The sequence below is a fragment of the Thermobia domestica genome, chromosome 18, assembly GCF_964235325.1.
Source record: "Thermobia domestica chromosome 18, izTheDome1.hap1.1, whole genome shotgun sequence".
Classification (NCBI taxonomy): domain Eukaryota; kingdom Metazoa; phylum Arthropoda; class Insecta; order Zygentoma; family Lepismatidae; genus Thermobia; species Thermobia domestica.
In genome coordinates, this window is record NC_137471.1 from 123,685,321 (window position 1) to 123,707,457 (window position 22,137).

Below are 22,137 nucleotides of genomic sequence, written 5' to 3' on the forward strand. Positions count from 1 at the left end.
GATAAGTGGCTCCACAGAACAGAGTTTCCACTCGTCCATGAGGACAACGTTGTTCTTTCAATCAGCAAATACATCCTTCATTTCTTTCGCCAAATGCCGTGCAAGGGATAAATATGTGATCTCCTTTCTGAATAGTGGATGTAGACACTGTAGGTACTTCAACAATGGTTTCGATATTGGTAATTTCTTAAGCAGTTTTGAACGCACACAAATGTAGAATCGCTACACACCCAGTGTAATTATCTTTAGGCAATTAGCAGGAAAGAGCGGAACACAGAAGAGTCTCCATTCAACTACCCTACTATGGAGACGAAAGGCCCTCCAACTAACCACACCTTATTTTCTTATGTTATTTTCAAAAGTGGAAATGGCAATTCCACAAAAATATAAGAGGCTTCGTTAAAATGTGGGAAATATAGAAGGATAGGAAAGCCTGCTATATAGTTAGCGTACGTGCCTTTGATTCTTCAGAGAGCTCATGTGATTCGGATTACACGTTAAGCTGTAGGTTCACGTCTCATTTAGCTCTGACGTTGAAAGAAAGGTTAAACTGCAAATCAATCAAAATGTTGCCTTTTTAAATTATTTCAAACCCTATACCTTTCATATTTAATACTTAAATATTAAATTCACACTTTCTTCATGACCTTCTCTTTTACAAAATTCTATAAATAATTACATTAAAATACTAAATTAATTAAAATCCAATATTTACAAGTTCATGTCTAGGTTAAAACCCTAGTGCATACGAGGGTTACCGACCGACGTTTGGGAGGTAATTCCTGGCACCAAGATAAGACGAAAAGTATAGACCAACCTGGGTGCACAAAATGCTTCCTCTCGGAGTTATAGGCTGCCAAAAACATGAAAAAAAAAATGAACTTTAGAGGTCCATAGCTCCAAAACTATGAGACCTATCGTAGTAGGGTCAATACTTCACTGAGGATCTAATATATGCCCTATCCAAAAATACATGTTTCAGAATCCTAACGTACTCACGCAACAATTTTTATAGAGGCAGTTTGGCTACGGGCATATAATTTGAAGTACTCACCTCTCTAAAAAGTGTTACGAAAGTACCGTAGGATTCTGAAACATGGATATTTGGATAGGGCACCTACTAGTTCCTAAGTGAAGTCTTGACCTGAGTACGGTAGGTCCCATAGATTGGAGCTATGGACATTTAAATTTCAATTTTTCATGTTTTCGGCAGCCTATAACTCCCAAAAGGAAGCATTTGTGCACCCAGGTTGGTCTATACTTTTCGTCTTATCTTGGTGTCAGGAATCACCTCCCAAACGTTGTCGTTGTTGTTTTGAAACACAACTTGTATATATGAAAATGGGAGAAGCCAAAAACAAACAAACAAAAAAAAAAAAAAAATGTAACTGCAAGGTTAGTACATATGTAAACGTTACATGTAGCGAATTAGATGAAGATACATATCATCTCATCAGAATATAGCACGAGAAAAATTCGTTCGTTTCATACGTATTACAGCCCGTATGCCAGCGTGTGTGTAGAATTTTCTCGCGTAATGAGGATGGAAACTACTCGAGCATCCAACATATTCGGCAGATTTATTATCTTGCAATTTCGACCTCATATCAAAATTGAAGGAGTCATTGCGTCGAATACATATGTGAAACAAGCAATTCGCTGAACACATTTTTTCTCGTGCTATATCCTGATCAGACGTATCTTCATCCAACTCTCTCCCAATAGTTTAACGTTTGCATATATAATAAAGTTCCACTTGCATATTTCAGAATTTCCTGCTTAGTTCTCATCTTCGTAAAATAATAATAATAATAATAATAATAATAATAATAATAATAATAATAATAATAATAAAAACTAAAACTAAAAAAGTTGCCACAACTCTTCCGGTAACCCTCGTATCTTTGCACAAAATTACAACATAAAATATTCGCCAACTTGCAATCCCAGCAGAGCCGTAGCTAGAGGGGTGTGGGCGATGGCTCCGGGCGCTGATAGCAAGAGGGCGCCGAACGAGCAAGAAAGAAAAAGTGTTGGAAATGAGTAACGACGCGACGCCCCGAAAAACGTATTGGTGCCCTATTAAATCAATATTGTCGGTTTGCAAAGAAATAGAAATTTTTCGTGCTCGTTCCGCTCGCAACCGAAAACGTTTCAGTAAGTGTCACAAGTTTTTACTTATTACTTAAAGGAAGTTATTCTATCTGATTTGTTAATGTGACGATGTGACGATGTGATATACAAGGTTCCGAGTAATGACTCATAGTGTGCACGAGCATTTTCAACATCAGAAACGGTTAAAATCGAAATACGTGTTCGGCGTTTTGATGGTTATGAGTTTGCTTAGTTAATTATGTTTTTCTACCCAATCGGATTAATTACGACGGTGAGAATAAAGGTATGAAAATGAGAGGGATGAAGAAAACAGGTTAGAAATCCAAACTAAGCCTCTTGAAAACAGCTCGTATTTATAAAAGAATACATAATGATCGCTTTTGACTGTTGCAATGGTTTGTCCAAGCAACTTGATAAAAATTCAGCGTAGCACAACAATAAAAGCGGTTTCTCTTCTATGTAAAAAAATAAATAAATAAATAAATAAATAAAATAAATAAGAAAGTAGCTTGGAAGGTGAGTGTAGAGGCGTTGAATTCTACTTCGCCCCGGGACCCGAAATCTTTAGCTACGGCTCTGAATCCCAGGCATTTTAATTCCGGAAGTGATTCCTTGCTATTACCATTATTTAATATTTTGATTTCTGCAAATTTGAGGTGACCAGAACCATGGGTGGGCATTTTCAAACAATCTTCTCAAATCTCAAGTTTACACCACCAGCCGACTCTTCCACTTCACAGCATTAACCAATCCGCCTTATTCTAACCAACCTCAGTTTTAGATCACCATTGTCAGTACTAGTGAAAAAATCTAGACTGAGACTCCACCAGATTTTCTATGTATAGTCATTTACTTTATTTATTACATAAACGTTGAAAAACAAAATTTTGTGTTTTAACACTTTAGCAAATAATTCAATACTAAAAGACATTATAATTCTAAGAACATCTCGTACTACAAATATATTTCAACATCCTTTACATATTGCACATTTTCTTAAACATATTTATCATAATGTAATAAGAAGATATTTAGTATTATACATTTAATAATAAAACTGATTTTATTATGCTTATACGAGAGAACGTAAAAAAAAATATCCGTACTTTCGCCATAACTCTCTTTATATTGTGCGTATTGTCTTCTGCCTCTGTATGTTACTATGCTATGAAAAAATCTCACGCATTTGTATTACTAACTTACATCTAACATAAATTTAAGAATTAATGTATTCAAATGAAACATAAATCCTAAAAACTACTTTTTGTTAAATTTTTGCTTTCAAATACTTAATCACCCTCATTCAACCTCAAACCCATGCGACTCTGTTTTAAAAGTCCTGGACCTCAACCTATTATACCTGAAACTACCAACCTCAACACTAAAACATTTATGGTCCCTTCACCTAGAAACATTTATGGTCCCACAACCACACGCAACTTGACTCGTCATTTTCAATTGCTGATAACACATATTTCAAAAAGGTCATAAAGTCCCAACTACCCTCAATTGATAATGAGTAAAGTGAAAATTGTAGCTAATGCGTAATGCTGGATCATTATCTTCAATAAGGAACAATACGTAGTTAGTTGTTATACAAGCATGCAGACACATATACCTTCCTCAATTTCAGAATATTCGATGTGATATTGCGTGTTTTCGATTTTAATTTAACTACAATTGCCATTTATCAACTGGGAATTAATAATTTATGACAGCATGTTCTTAATGCGTTGTTTTTAAAATGAAATTATTTACTTCTAGAGCTTTTATTACAACTTTGCGGGATGATCCTATTAAAGCAAACAAATATACCACGAAAATTCGGAAACAACATTGTTACTTAAGTATAGGCTTCGCAAAGCATGAAAAATCATAGTTTCCATACTCAGACCAGGTACATTTACATATACTTCAAAACGCCGGTGACGTCTGCTCTTCTACCTATTTATTTTTCCTGAGAAGATTATGTGATCTTTTTCCGGAAGTTCCTTCTGGAAATTCTAAATTGGGTATTATCTGTGAATGAAACTATGAGTTCTCTGAAATTGTCTATACTGCATCTTCGAAACTCGCGGTGCCCACCCTTCAAGAATATTCTGTCACACTTTGTTCTAGTGATATCTCAGAAACGAAAACAACATCCATCACTTTCTTCACACCTGCATTGATGAATACGGTATAATGACCTCGTTAAACATTGTAGTTGAAATCTTGGAATATCCGAAACATAGAAAAATTCAGGTTGAGGGATTATAAACAATACAACATATAAATATAGATGTTTCAGGAGGAAAGGGTCATACTTTGGGAGACGACAGCTTGGGCAGTTCTGCATAGATATATAGCAGTCTGCAAATATATGTACGGCAGATTTATTTTATTTTGAGTATTTTACTTACTTACATTATAAATAAATGTTACTTATTTTGTACTTCCAAAGTATGATCTTTCCTTTTGAGACACTCTGTATGGTATCTAATATTAGTTAATGAACATATAAACAAATGAAAAGGTTCTCATAGCGAGGAATCCTTTACAATTATCATCACCACATCAATAGATATGAGCATAATGTGTAACGTCTTCTTTTTATTGTCTTCTGATCATCCTTCATTCCCTTTCTTATAGTTTCTGGCTGATGATAATTGTAATAGTAATACATCGCTATGGGAATATATATACACAGGGTGTTACAAAAATTTGTCACAATAGATTCCTCACATCAAAATAAGAAGAAAAAAAAAAGGTTCATATAGACCTGTGATCGGAAGTGCATAGTTTCTTAGTTATAGCGTGCCGAAAACGTGAAAAAATGAAAAAAAAGGTCCATAGTTCTACTAACATAAGACTGATCATAGTCGGGTCAAGACATCACTGAGGAATTAGTATGTGAACTACTATCCATCTTTTAGAACCAGAGAATTCATTTTTAGAAAGGCTATTTGGGAGTACTTCAGGGTGTCTACTAAAATTCCAAAATGAGATTTCGTGACTTTTTCTTTGTCAAATCACACAATTTCCTAACATTCTCAAGAGCAAATTTGGGTGCAAATTAGGCCGAATTTTCATCCATGCGATAGAAACGTACTTTGCTAGCGATTTGGTAGCGTCTAAAGCCGACCATGGACGTTTTTGGTGGTGAATTTTGACATTTTATAAAACAAAACTTTCCAATCTGTACTTATATTTGTACAGTTAAAAAAATCTTGACCCAAAAGCTAAATTTCGTGACTTTCGTGACCGTTTTCTGATTTCGTGACTTTTTTGTGACATTCGTGACTTTCGTGACCGATAGACACCCTGTACTTGATCACTCTCCACCTACCTCACTAAAAATTGGTGTACAAGTACTGGGGCATTTTTTAAACATGGATATTTGGATAGTTTACATACCAGTTCCTCAGTGATGTCTTGACCTAATTACGATAGGTCCCATAGTAGTGGAGCTATTAACTTTTAAAGTTCACTTGTTTTTCGTTTTCGGCACCGTACAACTCCGAAAGTATTTACTTTTGAGCACAGGTCCATATGAACATATTTTCTCATTTTTGTAATACCCTGTATACTAACAGCTTATTAGTTTGTAATATATAAAGTATTGACTCCCACCTCAACATCATTAAAAATGAGAAAACATTAAAAAACACGATAGGAATGACTCGCCGACCAGTCACCCACAAGCTCAGCGACAAACAAAATTATTTGACACAACGAGATATCACGAATAATGCAAATGCTGCTGTAGAGAAAAAAATTTGCAAGCAATGAAACGAAGAAAAAAGTTTGAAACAGAAGAGAAGCTGAAACACGAAGAAATATCCATCCCAATAGGAATGTAAGACAACTACATACTTAAAGTTCTGTCTTCTTTCGTCCAAATCAGCACTTGTTCTATTTCCCAAAAGCTGTTCAACATAATCTCTGCATAAAGAAAGATCACAAGTATTATCAACTGGAAAAATGACTAATTTATACTCTAATAGAAGTACGAAGAGGTATAAAGAATGCTATCAAGTGATGATGATTAAACTTCGTGAGGTGATTTATTACAATAAAATGAATGAAAAAAAAAAAAACTTTAGAAAAACACACGAATCAAAAAACGCTTTTTTTCAGAGCAATATGCTGCCAAAAGCATTGAAGAATAAAATCTTTAGGCTTCTAACACTGATACAAAGATTTGCTAACACTCACAGATAATGTGCCCTGGGAATCCTAATCGGATAATTATATTCCTGATATGATTTCCGCAACCAATCTATTGCCTACGACAGCCACACAATAAATGAAAGCTTCGGCTTCACATGTTATTTAACTGTTTTTTTTTTCCTTCCTTTCTTCAGAAAACAAAACCAGCAAAAACTGATCTGGTTAAAATGTTGACCACTAAAAACACCCGCAAGTTAGTGGTATCAATATAAAATGAAATCTTTCACTTTTACGTGTTATGGTTATGCCGTGTAGGCTAAAGGAGACGGCGATGATCAGTAACGAAAAGATGGTGGAATGAAGAAACTGGGAGAAACCAAGAAAACCCACAAAAACGGTGTTTGTCCACCATAAAGTTCACTTGGTGTGAGCTACGATCGAACCAAGGAACCCAGGCACCAGAGGTGAATGCTCTACCACCGCGGCCCCTCGTATCAAAATAAAATCGATCTAAGACGCTATTATTTACACACACTTTATACAATTTATATTATTTCACTTTAGTTCACTTCCCTAACAAGAGAAAAAGAAAGAAGACAGGAATGATGTGACACAGTTGATTGATTGATTTAATTTTGGATTTAACGTCCCTTCCAGCACCAAGGCTATATGAGATGTTGACGTTGAATCCGAACCACATAAGCTTGCACCCGAAATACTGTAAAGTGAAACAGTATAAAGTGTATAAAGTGTGTGTAAATGGCCATTTAGTCCATCACGTTTGAGGGATACGTCCCTCGGTGAGCACACTATCCGGGGAAAGGGAAGGAAGGAAGGAAGTGGCCTGGGACCTATAATTTAGGTACCACCCCGCCATTTGCCTGGTGTGAATGAGGAAAACATCATTCAGGGTGGCTGGCCTGAAAAAGCTTTTTACACTTTTTCGCCTAAGTATTCCCACGGGGAACCGAACCCGGGACCGCTCAGTATGGGACTTAGAAAAAAACACTCAAATTTATACAAAGATATACAAGTTCTTTAAGGTAGAAGCTGCAGTGGCTCAGTGGCAGAGCGCATGGGGTCCTTGGTTCGATTCCAGCTCGCACCAAGTGGATTTTGTGGTGAACAAACACCGTGTGTGGGGGTTTTCTCGAGGTTCTCCCGTTTCCTCCCACTTTCTTCACCGTCTCCTTTAGCCTAGCCAGCATAACCGTGGAATGTAAAACTTAAAGATTTCATTTTCATTTTATTTCTTTAAGGTTGTAGTGAATAAAAAAAAATAAAAAAACAAAACGAAATGAATGTCACTCCACTACGCACATATTATGCTGCATTTTAAAAGTAAATAATTTTTATAAAGGAGAAGAAATAAACAGCTACGTTAAAAAAAATAAAAGGAAAGAAAAGAAAAATAATCGAAAGCTTATTAAAACATTTAAATTTAGATTTTTATCCTGCTTGTTAGTGGCTTTCGAATTTATTTAACAGCACAAGGCGGGAGCTACCTCGTTCTTAAATAAATGAAACTTTACATGTTGCATCCATGTTTTACTATATTTGAATTGAAACGGGTGATCGATCAAAGAAACGATAAAAGCTGAAGAGTAATAAAGAATCTATTTAGAGTAAGTTACTTTCTTCTTTACTCTTAGAATTCAATACAACGTAGTATCTTCATCGTCTAAAGTGTGTTTCAGAATCATATTGAATATTAAAGTGAATTCTAAGGATATTTTAACCGTTACCTAGCTTAACTTTATAAAATTTGTTAGGCAGATACTGCAATACTAAAACGAATACTTAGGAATGGATATTAGTTTGTATATATTTTTCGAAACCCTTTTTTACAGTCGTAAAGTTAGCTTGCTTTCTTGATTTATCCTTTTCCGCTTTCAGCAACAGAAAGAGGGATCTGAAACGATGCGTTTATCGATTCATGCTTATCATTATTTTATTTAATACGACGAAATCTGTGATTTTTTCCCCCCAATCACTTTTTTTCAGGATGATTCTCAATGAAAGTGGCGAATATCTAGAGGCCGTTTCTGGAATCTGGAACAAAACTTAAACACTAGAAATTAGTGGAGAAAAATTAGATCTAAAATGATTGCTGATGAGTGAGGTACTTCACTGGTAACCTTTCTCTCTTAGCTTCCTCGTTCACTTAGTTTCTGGTGATCAAGTGATTTAACACTCAGTTTCTTTGCTACTTTTTTTTAAAATTTCAGTTAAAGATGGAGAACTTTATGTTGAAATAAAACACAGAAAAATGTTTTTAATATCCATGAAACTGGCTTTATTTGGCAATCATTTCTTAATGGCATTAATGTTTGAATATGATTACGGGCATGTGACCACCGCGGCTGGCGTGTACATGGCGTAATCTGGAGGTCCAATTTTCACACACACTTCGCAGTAAATCAGGCTGTACTTCGGCAATAACGTATCCTATATTGGCTTCCAAGTGCTCAATTGTTTTTGGTTTCTCGGCGTAGACATGTGACTTTACATATTCCCAGATGAAATAATCTAGTGGCGTCAAATCGTACGAATGAGGTGGCCAGTTAACAGGCCCATTTTCTGGAATTAATCGTTCGTCAAATGTTTCTTTCAGTAATTAGTTGTGGCGCGCGTTGTGTGGCATGTGGCGCAGTCCTGCTAAAACTACATGTTTCCAACATTAATGTCTTTCAATTGAGGCACGAAAAAGTTAGTAATCATGTCTCTGTACCGTTCACCGTTGACTGTAACGTTCTAGCTAGCATAACTTTTGAAGACATATGGACCAATGATTCCACCGGCCCATAAATTCCATCGGTGTGTGTATTATCGTTCAGAGTAAACGTATTGCGAAAACAATCCATAGTTTCTCGAATTAATTGCTCTGATGGACGATTATGAGCACCGTAAAATGCATGTAATGCCCAATGAGTTTGTCGAATTGAACCATGCTTTTCAAAATAAATTTGCACTATTTGCAAACCTTGGTCCGGCGTGAATCTATTTATGATGAATTGCCAAACCAAATTAACCTCAAAACAACCAAGAAATGTAATATCAGCTGTCACAGAAAACAGTGTTGCCAGTTTAAAGTTCTCCGCCTCTAAAATAAATAAATAAATAAAAACAAATCAAATCAAAAAGCGGATTTTTACCTAAAGGGTCGATAAAAATTAACAATTTTACTGTGTACTTAATCTTGTTTAATTAACATTATTTACCTACGAAGATGATAAATAGTAAACATATAGCTAATTATAAACTTACTTGTATTTTGTCAGATACACTGTATAACTACAACCGTACGGTACACATAATTGTAACAGTACAAATAATTGTATCAACTTTTGGAAATTCTGTCTAAAATACCTTCGTGAAACAGACTCCTGAATGAGATTTTAAGAGACTTTAAAGTCACAACAGTTCATTTATTCATTATAAAATTATTCAGACATTTAACTATAATTTTATTCGTCTTCCAATACACTTTTTTCATTTGTTTTCATTTCTTCCTTAATAACTGTGAAATAATTATTTCGCGAAATGTCACGACTGGTTCTCGAAGCATAATATCTGAGGTCAGTTCTGTATAGACTTCTTCAGATGACTCCATAAATAAACTGATGAGTTTAAAGTCCTAGCACCGAAAATACATCAATCATACTGTAACATTTCTGATACAGTACATGGCATCATATTGATATTTGTTCACGTGTCAAGGAACGTTGTAACGAATATATATATTAACTTCGTTAAACAAAGGGAGTAGAAAATATCATATGGCAATAATTTTACTGTTTATGGTCTTCAGATACATGTACGGGTTGGAAAAGAAGTTCCAATATTCCTATTATATCATACCTAGTTATTTTCTATTTATAACTCCAATGCAGTCATACCAAATGAAAATGTTTATGTTGTGCATCTAAGATGCCAGTATGGCTTCCTCCATGATCACGACACAATCTAATAATACACCGCCAACATAATCATGTTTTCTTCCGCATGTTTCGCAGCATCTTTGGCAATATCCTTTTGCCTTGCCTGTTTTGGAAATGTTCCCAGCTACAATACACATGCGATCTGACATCTGTTCAAATCCCTTCTGACTTCTCCTGTCTACTGAAAGTGCGCCCTCCGAAAATGATCTTCATTGTGGCATATGATATCCTGTAGTGGTGTTAATGCTACACATACGATGTACCTCAAAAGAGAGGGCAAATACTAACTCAACTCACTACTTTCGTCCATTGATCGGGAAAAGCTACATGTCAGCAACGAACTCTTATCATTTTTCATGACAATGTGAAGACGTACACTGCTGATACAATAACGGGCAATGGAAGATATTAAGCGTCCACTATGCTCACCCGACATGAATCAATCTTCCACCGAAACGACAGAAACTGCGAGAGAAATATTACAACACGAAAGAAGCCATTAGCGGTCACTGCTAAACATCAAAAAGATAGGTGTGCTAATGGTGTGCAACGCATTCCGTAAGTACGACAGAAAAATGTTACACATGAAGAGATTATGTTGAAGAAAAGTAAGTTACTTTGCCTTTGTCAATGAAAGCATTTCAGAATTATCAAAGTGTTGTCATTATTTCTATCCTAACCTGTAATCAAATATATAAGAATACTTATTACGTTCATAAGTCCCTAATACGATCCTTTACTCTATTAACATGCATTTTCGCTAAAATATTTCACTGTTAATCAATACAAGTAACCTAAATTGCAAAGCTTGCTTCTATAAATCAAGTGTGCGCGCCAGTTTAATTAGAAATATAATATTATTATTAGCTTCATATCAGACACTCGAAACTAGGAACACATTCTAATGTAATTACTTCCCAGCTTAAATGTATTTCAGCGAAGATTTTACATTTTGAACCATAATGCAGAAATAAAGGCATTCCACAGTATCAACTAATATTACGACATTAAGTTAATCCTTCATTATATATTTATATATAAATTAGGAAAAGATAATTACGAATATAAAAATATAGAAAGTGAGCCAGGTAATATCTACAAAATGCCACTAAATAAATCAAGTATCAATTTGTAAATACTGTCTGCCTCATGTTCTACAGGGTCGTATCCAAAAGTAGTAGGACTGATTTTTTCCTGCGCGCGCGGAGGAATGTAGGGGTGGCTGCAAGGCCAGATGTTATGGAGGGGAGCCTTGAAAACAGGTGTCGACTGGCAGTGCGTGCGTTAGTTGAGTGTGGACCACTGTGTTAGTGATCTTCTGTTGTAACGCCTCGTCGTCAGTTTCGGTGGAGCGAAATTTGGAGCAGCGGTACGCCATCAAGTTTTGCGTCAAACTGGGAAAATCAGCGATCGAAACCAAGGACATGCTTACGCAGGCCTACAAGGAGGATACCATGAGCCGCACAATCATCCCGTAAAAAGAAGGCCAGAATGTCGAAATCGAAAGTGAAATCGATTGTTGATTGCATTTTTTGACCGTCGTGGCATTGTCCATAAGGAGTTTGTACCTCCTGGTCAGAGTGTAAATGGAAGATTTTACGTGGAAATGCTCACACGGCTGCGAAATCGGATTACACGCGTGCGACCAGACCTGGTGGGGAGATGGAAGCTCCACCATGACAACACGCCGTGCTACGGCGCGTGCATTGTGACGGATCTCCTGACCAAATTCGGCGTTTCTACGTTGCCTCACCCCCCCTACAGCCCTGATGTGGCACCGCCGGACTTCTTCCTGTTCTCCCGTATCAAGAGGCAGCTCAAAGGGCATCGTTTCGACTCGGTGGAAGCGGTCCAAGCGGCGACGACGAGGGCGCTGAACGGCATCCCGGAGGACGACATCCAGAAGGCCTTCGTGACCTGGAAGGCTCGCTACCAGAAGTGTGTGAATGCCCAAGTGGCCTATTTTGAAGAGTATTTAGTCGATGTACCAAAATGTTCAATAGTTTTTTTTTTTTTTTTTTTTTTTTTAAAGTCAGTCCTACTACTTTTGGATACGACCCTGTACATGTCTTAATGTGAGCTTAGCGAAAAGCTTTAACATAAAAAAGTATTGTATCTATAATAATAATAATAATAATAAAAACATAATAAAATCAATCATACATTTGTGTGATTCAAATAAACTACAACTGTATATAAATAAGTGTAAAAGTGTACCTTTAATAGGAAAAACAAATTAATTAAATATGTCTACAAAATTAATAATATTCAAAGAGAGATCGTTATCAGAAACACAAATTTTTTTTTTACAATCATCAGTAATTATTAAGTTATATGAAACCCTCGTTAGGAGCCAACTAGAGTATGCATCCATAATTTGGAGTGCTCACTTTAAGAGAGCAAGATCCAATCAATTGAGGTGATTGAAAATAAATTTTTGGGGTATTTATAATAAAAAAACATTTAAATCATGCTCAACAACTTACTTGTTAGTGTCGCTTTTACGCTGGCTATTCGACCTAAGTAGTTTAAAGGATAAAAGAACTGTACATTCTCTTATTATTTTAAGAAATATATTGACAAATAGAATTAATAGTTCAACACTATTGCAACAAATTCCGTTCTATGTACCAAGATATCGCTCCAGAAATCAAAATAACTTTTATATACCTATGTCCAAAAGTTCAACTCATGCACACTCGCCTATTATACGAATGCTGAGAATCTATAACAAATTAAATGATAGAATAAACCTGTTTTCAAATGGGAAAGTTAAATTTGTTCAACTTCTGTACGAAATATTGAATAATGACCATGCATGATTTGTCATTGTTTGATAACTTACTGATATATGTGTATATTATTTTTCTTATGGCTGGATTGTTCATTCTTTCCTTTTTCTTTTTTTTTCCTTCTTTTCATGTTTTACTTTTTTTCTTCCTCGTAAGCTTCATGTTACCTTCAATTATGTATATCAAAAAGGTATGTCATGGGTGTCTGTCTGTATACTTTGATATTAATAAATAAATACATAAATCTCTGAGCTAAGTGAAAATTCGAAACCAATACCTACTTTGTAATCCTCTGCAACTCACCTATTCGCCTTCTATTTTTCGACCATTGTATGCATTTTTTTAAACCTTACCTAACGATTCGTGAAAATTCTAAAGACGATGATTTAAATGTTAAAAATGTGCAATATCAGATTCACAGATTAAACGATAAGACTATCTATTGTTAAAAAAAAAGGTAATTTAAAAATTGATTTGGTAGCTAATTTGTACCTTAAAAGGGATTTTTTTTTTTTTTTTTTTTTTTGTTATGGGAGAAGCTAGTCCCTGAGATTTGGTCTAAGCAAATAAAATAATACAGTAAATAAAACTCTCATATGTTAAAACATCCAAATAACACAAAATATGCGAACGGTGTCGTGGCACTCCTCATCTCTTGTTCAGCGCACGTCAAGAAAACTTGTTGCTCTAAGTGAAACGATGTATGAAAGTCTCTGCTCCTTCATCCTGTAGAATATGAGGGAGTATCAGAAACTAAGGTTACAAGGCCGATATTTCTGGAGTTTTGTCTATTATAGAGGAATAAGGCGTGTACGGTAATTTTAATACATAGAGTTGGCAACTATGCAGAGTTTCAGCCACCCGCCACGTCTGGCGATAGTTGTAAGTAAACACAAATGGCGACTCGTTCGGAAAACTGATATCACAAAGAAGTCCGCTCAGTTATTCGATTTCTCTGGTCGAAACATGTAACCGCGGCTGCAATTCACCGGCAGCTAGTAGAGATTTACGAAAAGACTGTAATGTCTTATCAGCATGTGTAGAATGGTGTCGAAAGTTTGCGGGTGATAGAGAAAACGTCACCAATGATGAGCGCAACGGCCGACGCAGCATGGTATCAACAGATTTGAACACATATTGCGTGGAGCTGATTGAGGACAACAGACGGATCACGTTACTCGCTCCAAGCGACTTTCACCTGTCCCCATACTTGAAGGAACACCTAGGAGACCGTCGCTTCGCTTTAGAAGAGGCAGTGAAACACGTCTTGACAACGTGGCTGGACACGCAAACACAAGATTTTCACCAGAAGGGAGTCTTCAAACTCATCCCACGATGCGACAAGTGCCTCAACCGATATGGAGACTATGTCGAAAAATAATCTAATGTAAATACTATCTGTTGGCTGTATTGGTTGTATGAAATAATATATACACGTTTCCCTGCAGGTTTTGTAAACTTACTTTCTGATCACCCCTCGTAAAACTGACAGGGCTAAGTTCTTAGTTCAATAGTATTCAATCTTACATTGTTACCTTTCTGAAATACTGAATTCTAGAATTCTAGAACAGAGAATATGGAAACATTGAACTATACAGAACCCTAACAAGTTGGTTTATGGTTTTATTCCCTTTTTGAGTGCATGCAAATATTTCAAGTTTAAAAAATGTCAGTCAATGTACACTCATGTCCAAAATTATTGTCGCATGTCTATAAATATGTTGTTGTAGGAATATAATTTGATAATGAATTCGCCCGGTATTTCTTATAATGTTAGTATGTGTATTATCGGCAAAGACATGTATGTGGCAAATTTCATGTCAAAAGAGCAGTAAATAAGAACAATAAAACGAAAATAAAACTTTCTTGTCCATTTAGCAACATATTGTTTTACTCATTCTAATTTTCGTATTTATAATTCTTTTCCTATGAAATTTACCACAAATATACATTTCCCGATTATACACATAGTATCAGTATTAAAAGTACCCTGCAAAATCATTGTCAAATTATATTCTTACGAGAAGATAGTTATAGATATGCGACAATCATTTTGGACATGATCAGTTTTCTACGATTCGCAGTTCAAAACTGTGCTACTTGAATATTAGTTCAAGGTAGTCAATTGAGTGTTTGTTATTTGTAATTTTAAGTACAAGCACATACCAAGAGTCTTTTCATTATCCATAAGGTAGACAATGATTCTACGAACTGATGCTTACTATCAAACTAGCAACTGATCCCATCGAACACTTTTCTTCTATAGGATGGACAAGCAGAGGATTTTCCGCATTACGTCTTTCATGTACTAACAAGTTCCATTGAGATGCACTTTAGGAGGAGACCAGGCGTACCTCGAAACCGCTAGCAGATGCCTTTTAGATGTTTTACCTATGCATCCCATGGTATACTAAACAAGAATCAGTATCACACGTACATGTGTACACCACGTGAAGAAGGTTGGTTTGGATGGCGTGATATTTTGTCAATTAAAATTTAAATCGAAAGTGGCAGTAGATTTCTATCACTTCCGGTATTAGTAGAGAGATTAGAGCATATTCATCCGACGATTAATTGGTTAAGAAAACCGCTTCTTAATATCTATCACCGTTTTCATTCTATAGCGATCAACGTTAAAACCGGAAATAGTTGGTACGTATTACAATGCTAAATCGATTATAAAACCTAAATCTCGCTATCTACGATTGTTTATGCTCTATGTAGATCAATATTAAAAGCAGAAGTCCTAGCGGATTTCTCTCATATACACTTAGTAGAGGATTAAGGATGAAGACGAAATATATTCTTGGGACGTTTAATGGATTACAGGGATTACAGGACGTTTAATGGATTTCTCTCTACTTATTACCATTTTTGCTCTACATTAATAAACGTTAAAACCGGAAATGGTTGATTTCTATACTTCTGGTAGACAGACCATCTCCGTCAACGACTTACATAACTTTTGACGCTCTACGTCCTGGAAGAAATTGACGCTGATCCATCAAGTATTTCTTGAGATTTCTTTCGTCTCCCAGGAAAGACACATGGAGAGGGTAAGTATCTATATATTAAAATGCTACAGTACGAATTATGAGCGACCGAGCTCTAACCTATAACCTTAGCTTTCAAACCTTTGATTTACGGTTATTTGTGATTTCACGTTTATAACAAAGACAAATATTTTTAAAATAGTGTACTTTAAATAAATTACTTAAAGAAATATTTTTCAGAAAGTTTATCCTTTTAAATTATTGTTCAAAGGCCTTTGCCTTTAATAAAGCCTTCTCCGAAATAAATGCAAATGAATTGTGCTGCCATCTTTGGAGCTCTTTTAAACTACGTTTACATGTTTATGTGCAATCCTTTCGACAATGAGATCTCGGAAACTACAGGCTCTAGAAAGATGACGTTTTCACTGATCGATTGCAAATTTCATGTAGATTGTCCAGTTCTAATTGAATATTTAAAAAAAAGCGCACTATTCTTTTATTACATTTTTACGGGTACATTGGAAGTGTTGAAATTTAAAAAAAAGTAAAGCATCACATCCTAAGCATTATACATTCCAACACCACACTGTTGTATATAGGGGTTGTATATGTCTCAGGCGTTTGTTTCATGGCCAAATAATAATGGAAAAGGAAGGATAACCATTTCTCCAGTGTAAGATGAACCTTTTTTTTCTTTTGGGAGGGGGTGTTTTGTCCAATGAACACCATATATAACTGACATTATAATTAATTGTGTATGTAATGTATTTGCTTATTACATACTGCATGCCAGAAGAAAAAAAACACTGGCCATACATGAATTAGAAACTCCAACAGGAAGCAGGCTCAAATCTTGCAAACGGTGCGAGATATTGAGAAAAATAATGGAAAAAAGTCTCCCCTTTATGATACCCCTTGACTTTTTTTAATCAATACGTCTTTCACTTGTGTCTGTAAAGGGACATGTACAGATGTTGTAAGGAATGATAAGTAGATTTATGCTCATATGCGAATGATGCGCTGTGTAGAGAGCGCAGGTTCAGCTAGTCTATATATTAAAATGTTAGGTTTATATGTTTGTGATCAAGAAAAGTATATATGTTTGTGGCCAATCCTTTCGACAGTGAGTTCTCGGGAACCGTAGGCTCTAGAAAGATGCCATTTTCACTGATCGATTGCAAATTTTGTGTAGATTCTTCAGTTTTAATTGAATATTTAAAAAAAACATGGCTGTTATTTCTTCATTACATTTTTTTACGGGTACACTGGAAGTGTTTTTTAAAAACATTAAGCATCATATCCTACGAGTTATACATTCTAACACCACATATTTGTATACAGGGGTAGTATATCTCTCACGCGTTTGTTTCATGGCTAAATGATAATGAAAAACGAAGGATAACCATTTCTCCAGCCTAAGATGAATCTTTATTGTTTGGAGTATTTTGCCCAATGAACACCATATATCACTGACATTATAATTAATTGTGTGTGTAATGTACTTGCTTATTTTTCAGGGCAAGAAGAAAGAAAACACTGATCATACATGAATTAGAAACTCCAACCGGAACTAGGCTCAAATCTTGAAAACGATGCGAGACATTGAAAAAAATTAATCGAAAAAACATTCCCTTTATGGTACCCCTTGCTGACTTTTATTAAGACGTCTTTCACTTGTGTCTGTAATGGGACATGTACAGATGTTGTGAGGAATAACAAGAAGATTCATGCTCATATGAATGATGCGCTATGTGAAGAACGCAGGTTCAGCTAGTTTAATAAAGTCATCGTAAACCAAACTCCTTATAGAAATTATAGTATTTATTCCTACAGTGAGACGAAGTAACGTAATGAGATTATGCAATGTAATGTCTGATACGTACTTGAGCAAAATCCCATTCTCTTCTGCTGCTTTGGTTATGTTGGATAAATCCACATTTGCGAAGTTACTGAGATCATTCCCACTGCAATAGTAGTCTCCTGCTCCAGTGAGAACAGTTATCACATTTTTCTCATCCTTTGCGGTCTCATTTAAGATCTCAGTTAGATCCAAGTACATCTGTTGAAAAAAAAATGTAAGCGGAAGGAACATACATATAACCCAACATATTGCTTAATTAAAATTAATTAAAAAACACACACACATATATATCGGGTGTTGCAAAATAAGTGTTACAGCTCTTGGGAGGTGACTCCTGCCACTGAGACAAGAAAAAAAGTTCTCTTGAACTTTCGGTTATTGGACATAGTTTCGGATCTACAAGGTGCCGAAAGCGTGGGAAATTACTTTCGGACGCCAATAGTTCGGAAAGTATCCAACGTAAAGAGGGCGGGTAAAAAATTCAATGAAGAAGTGATACCTGCTGTATTGAATTTTACATGTTTCACAATCCTACCATACACGCGCAAGGGATTCCCCAAAGGAACGTAGGGATTCCCGGATAATCTGCCAAATGAAAATTGATGTAAATGGATATGAATTGATAGAGTTTCTACAAGGTAACAATAATTCGTTTGTATTTAGTCGATATCTGGAACAAATACAAAATGACGAACACCTTCATGCTCGTTGTGTGTGGTTGCATAATCACCAGGTACAGATGCTGGCCAACAGTGACGTTCTGAGTATTAAATATAGCGAATGTGTACTCAAATGCTCTAGAAAGACATCTGGGGTGTCGGTAGAGCACAACAGATGAAGCAGTGTGATTCACATGTGTGGAAACAAGTAACGAAAAATGCCGAGAAAAAATGCACTCATACTAAGTAAACGTGAGTTCAAAGCGTCGGAAATGTAAGGATTAGCGTCAAGACGATGAAAGCCATTTCCAATTCACCAATAATATTCCATCAATCCGATGCAATATGATGTGCACGGTTGCATACCAATATGGATGCAACAAATGAGACAAAGTTGAAATTGTGCAAGGGGACTCACTAAGAAACTGGGTAAACTAAAGGAATGTCACTAGTGGGATCGCATGGTCAATATTGAAATGTGGCCAATGTGTGTGTTGATATCAACATGTAGCTAATGGACAAATGTCAACATGTTCCACTACTGCTGGGACACAGCCTCACGTGCGAAAACTAGGAAAATAACGTTGTACATTCTGCTATTAAAACTGGTGCACTTTTTGGTAGAACGTAACTAGAACACGACTGTATCAATGTCCCTCTTTGTTTGGGACATTGTCCCACAGTCGACACATAGCCTATGAGAAGAAATCTCTTAATCCATGGTTCAAATTCTGATAGAGCGTGAAAATAACAAACCTGTATCATGTCCCAGGTCTTCTGGGACATATGACGTACTCGAAATATAGGGAAATACCTCCAGAAATTTGTATCTTACACACAGTGCATATACCAAGACAAAGACGAAAATGAACCAATTTGGCACATGTAACACTACAGCTGGAACACCTACATATGGAAAATAAAACATGAAAAATAGAAACAAACGTCTTAAAGCTCTGATTGTTTACAACTGCGCAGTAAGAGTAACAAAATGAAACACACAAGCATGTCGGGAGGCTGTACAAGGGCGCTTGCCAAACAAAGTGGGTACTCCTCAAAGAAATGAATACAGGGAAAGTGAAGCTCCCTCGAGTCTCAGGGTTAGAGCGATCGCTTTCGCTCGCGTGGTCGTAGTTTCCAATCCTACTGGGAGCCCACGGCCTCAGATTCAAGACCAGAGTAGTTATTTTCCTATTTTTCGCACGTGGGACGGTGTCCCAGCAGTAGTGGGACATGTTGACATTTGTCCATTAACTAAATGTCGATATCAACACACACATTGGCCACATTTCAATATCGATCATGCGATCTCACTAGTGACATTAATTTAGTTTACCAAGTTTCTTAGTGAGTCCCCTTGCACAATTTCAACTTGGCCTCATTTGTTGCATCCATATTGGTATGCAACCATGCACATCATATTGGATCGGTTTGAGGGAATATTGTTGGTGAATTGGAAATGGCTTTCATCTTCTTGACGCTAATCTTTACATTTCCGACGCTTTGAACTCACGTTTACTTAATATGAGTGCATTTCTGGGCATTTTTCGTTACGTCTTTTCACACATGTGAATCACACTGCTTCATCTGTTGTGCTCTACCGACATTCCAGATGTCTTTCTAGAGCATTTGAGTACAAATTCACTACATTTAATACTCAGAACGCCACTGTTGGCCAGCATCCGTACCTGGCGATTATGCAACCATACACAACGGGCATGAAGGTGTCCGTCATTTTGTATTTGTTCCAGATATCGACTAAATACAAACGAATTATTGTTACCTGGTAGAAACCCTATCAATTTATATCCATTTATGACCAATTTTCATTTGGCAACTTATCCGGGACTTCCTACGTTCCTTTGGGGAATCCCTTGCGCGTGCATGGTAGTATTATGAAACATGCAAAATTCAATATAGCAGGTATGACTTCTTCAGTGAATCTTTTACCCGCTCTCTTCACGTTGGATAGTTTCCGAACTATTGACGTCCGAAAGTCATTTTCCCACGCTTTCGGCACCTTGTAGATCTGAAACTATGTCCAATAGCCGAAAGTTCAAGATAACTTTTTTCTTGTTTCAGTGGCAGGAGTCACCTCCCAAGATTTGTAACACTTATTTTCCAACACCCGATATATATCTAAGTGGCGATGTGAACACACATCTGGGGTCAGCAGATCTCCACGAGATGCTACAATTGTAACAAGACTTCCCTAAAGTGAATGTTTTGTGCCATTTCCCGGCGGAAAGTTTATGGACCTGTCTCGCCTATCGACTCACTGTGTACCGTGTGACGAATGGTGCTCACATTGAACACTTGTAGCAAAAACTGTTTCAATTGCTCTTTCATTTGACATATTTATAATTGTACATTAAATATAATAAATACTACAAAACCACGATATTCACTTTGCAACACCCGATATATATCAGGTGTTGCAAAGTGAATATTCGTGAATTATTCCAGGTCCATAAACTTTCCGCCGGGAAATGGCACAAAACATTCACTTTAGGGAAGTCTTTCTACATTACTAAGACGACACGATCCAGGAAATCTTTATCGTCATTCAGCAGATTCAACATGTAATTTGCGAAGTTGGTATGTAAATTGTAGTCTGTTGGCTTTAGAGCTTGTAGCAACTACATAGGATAAAGACGTAGTTGTAAGCGTCCCCTTAAAATTCTCCACAGAGACGGATGTATTATAACTACAGATTCGGTCTTTCCAAAATATAAAACACACAAAGCTTTGTGCTTACTAGTCGCCATCTTGGCTACTAGCACTTTCTAACAGCAGACTGAGGAAACAGTGCATGAGCGTGCGTGCGTAAAAAAATGAGTTCCTATTTCATTTGATATATTATATATAATTGTGAGTTAATTGTAAAAAGTACTACAAAGCCTTAAAATTCCGATATTCATTTTGAAATACCCTGTATAGTAGTGCTGTTAAAATTCGAATACTCGTTATTCGAACAATATTAGCTACTCGAATGTTATTGTTCGGATAATGAATAATCACTGGAACACTTGTTCGAATATTGAAAACGAATATTCAGATATTCGAATAACAACAGACCAATTATTCCAATAACAAACATTAGAGTAATTTAAAAGTACTAACAAACATCCATATTGTAAAAGCAATACGCCTCGGTCTGTCAGTCATGCTAATTACTAATTGTTCAGTCAGGCTGATAGATGTTGCCAGCTGCGCGGTCTCCTACCTGACGCCAAGAGATGTTGCTCGCGCGCAGGTAATTTGCAGACGACTCGAAGGCTTAGGGGAAACAACTAGTATCTAAATAAAACAAAAAATAAAAACAAGAAAAGAGTACAGGGTGTCTACTAAAATTCCAAAATGAAATTTCGTGACTTTTTCGTGTCCTTTTCTTTACCAAATCACAAAATTTCCTAACATTTTCAAGAGCGAATTTGGGTGCAAATTAGGCCGAATTTTCATCCATGCGATAGAAACGTACTTTTGCTCGCGATTTTGTAGCGTCTAAAGCCGACCACAAACATTTTTGGTAGTGAATTCTGACGTTTTATAGAACAAAATTTTCCAATCTGTACTTACATTTGTACAGCTAAAAAAAAAATCGTGACCCAAAAGCTAAATTTC

At 36.2% G+C, this 22,137-nt stretch overlaps 1 protein-coding gene across 2 annotated transcripts in view; it reads right to left on the bottom strand.

Annotated features, from left to right (window-relative positions):
- Dci (Dodecenoyl-CoA delta-isomerase) overlaps window positions 1-22,137 on the bottom strand; it is a 62,187-nt gene that overhangs the window by 24,807 nt on the left and 15,243 nt on the right. Inside the window, exons 4-5 of one of the 2 annotated variants that reach the window (XM_081744957.1) lie at window positions 17,877-18,052; window positions 5,971-6,039 (exon numbers count right to left, since the gene is read on the bottom strand). In XM_081744957.1, coding sequence (XP_081601083.1) covers window positions 5,971-6,039; window positions 17,877-18,052 — 245 coding nt within the window. The remainder of the gene's footprint in view (window positions 1-5,970; window positions 6,040-17,876; window positions 18,053-22,137) is intronic. The other variant, XM_081744959.1, reaches the window with a different exon arrangement.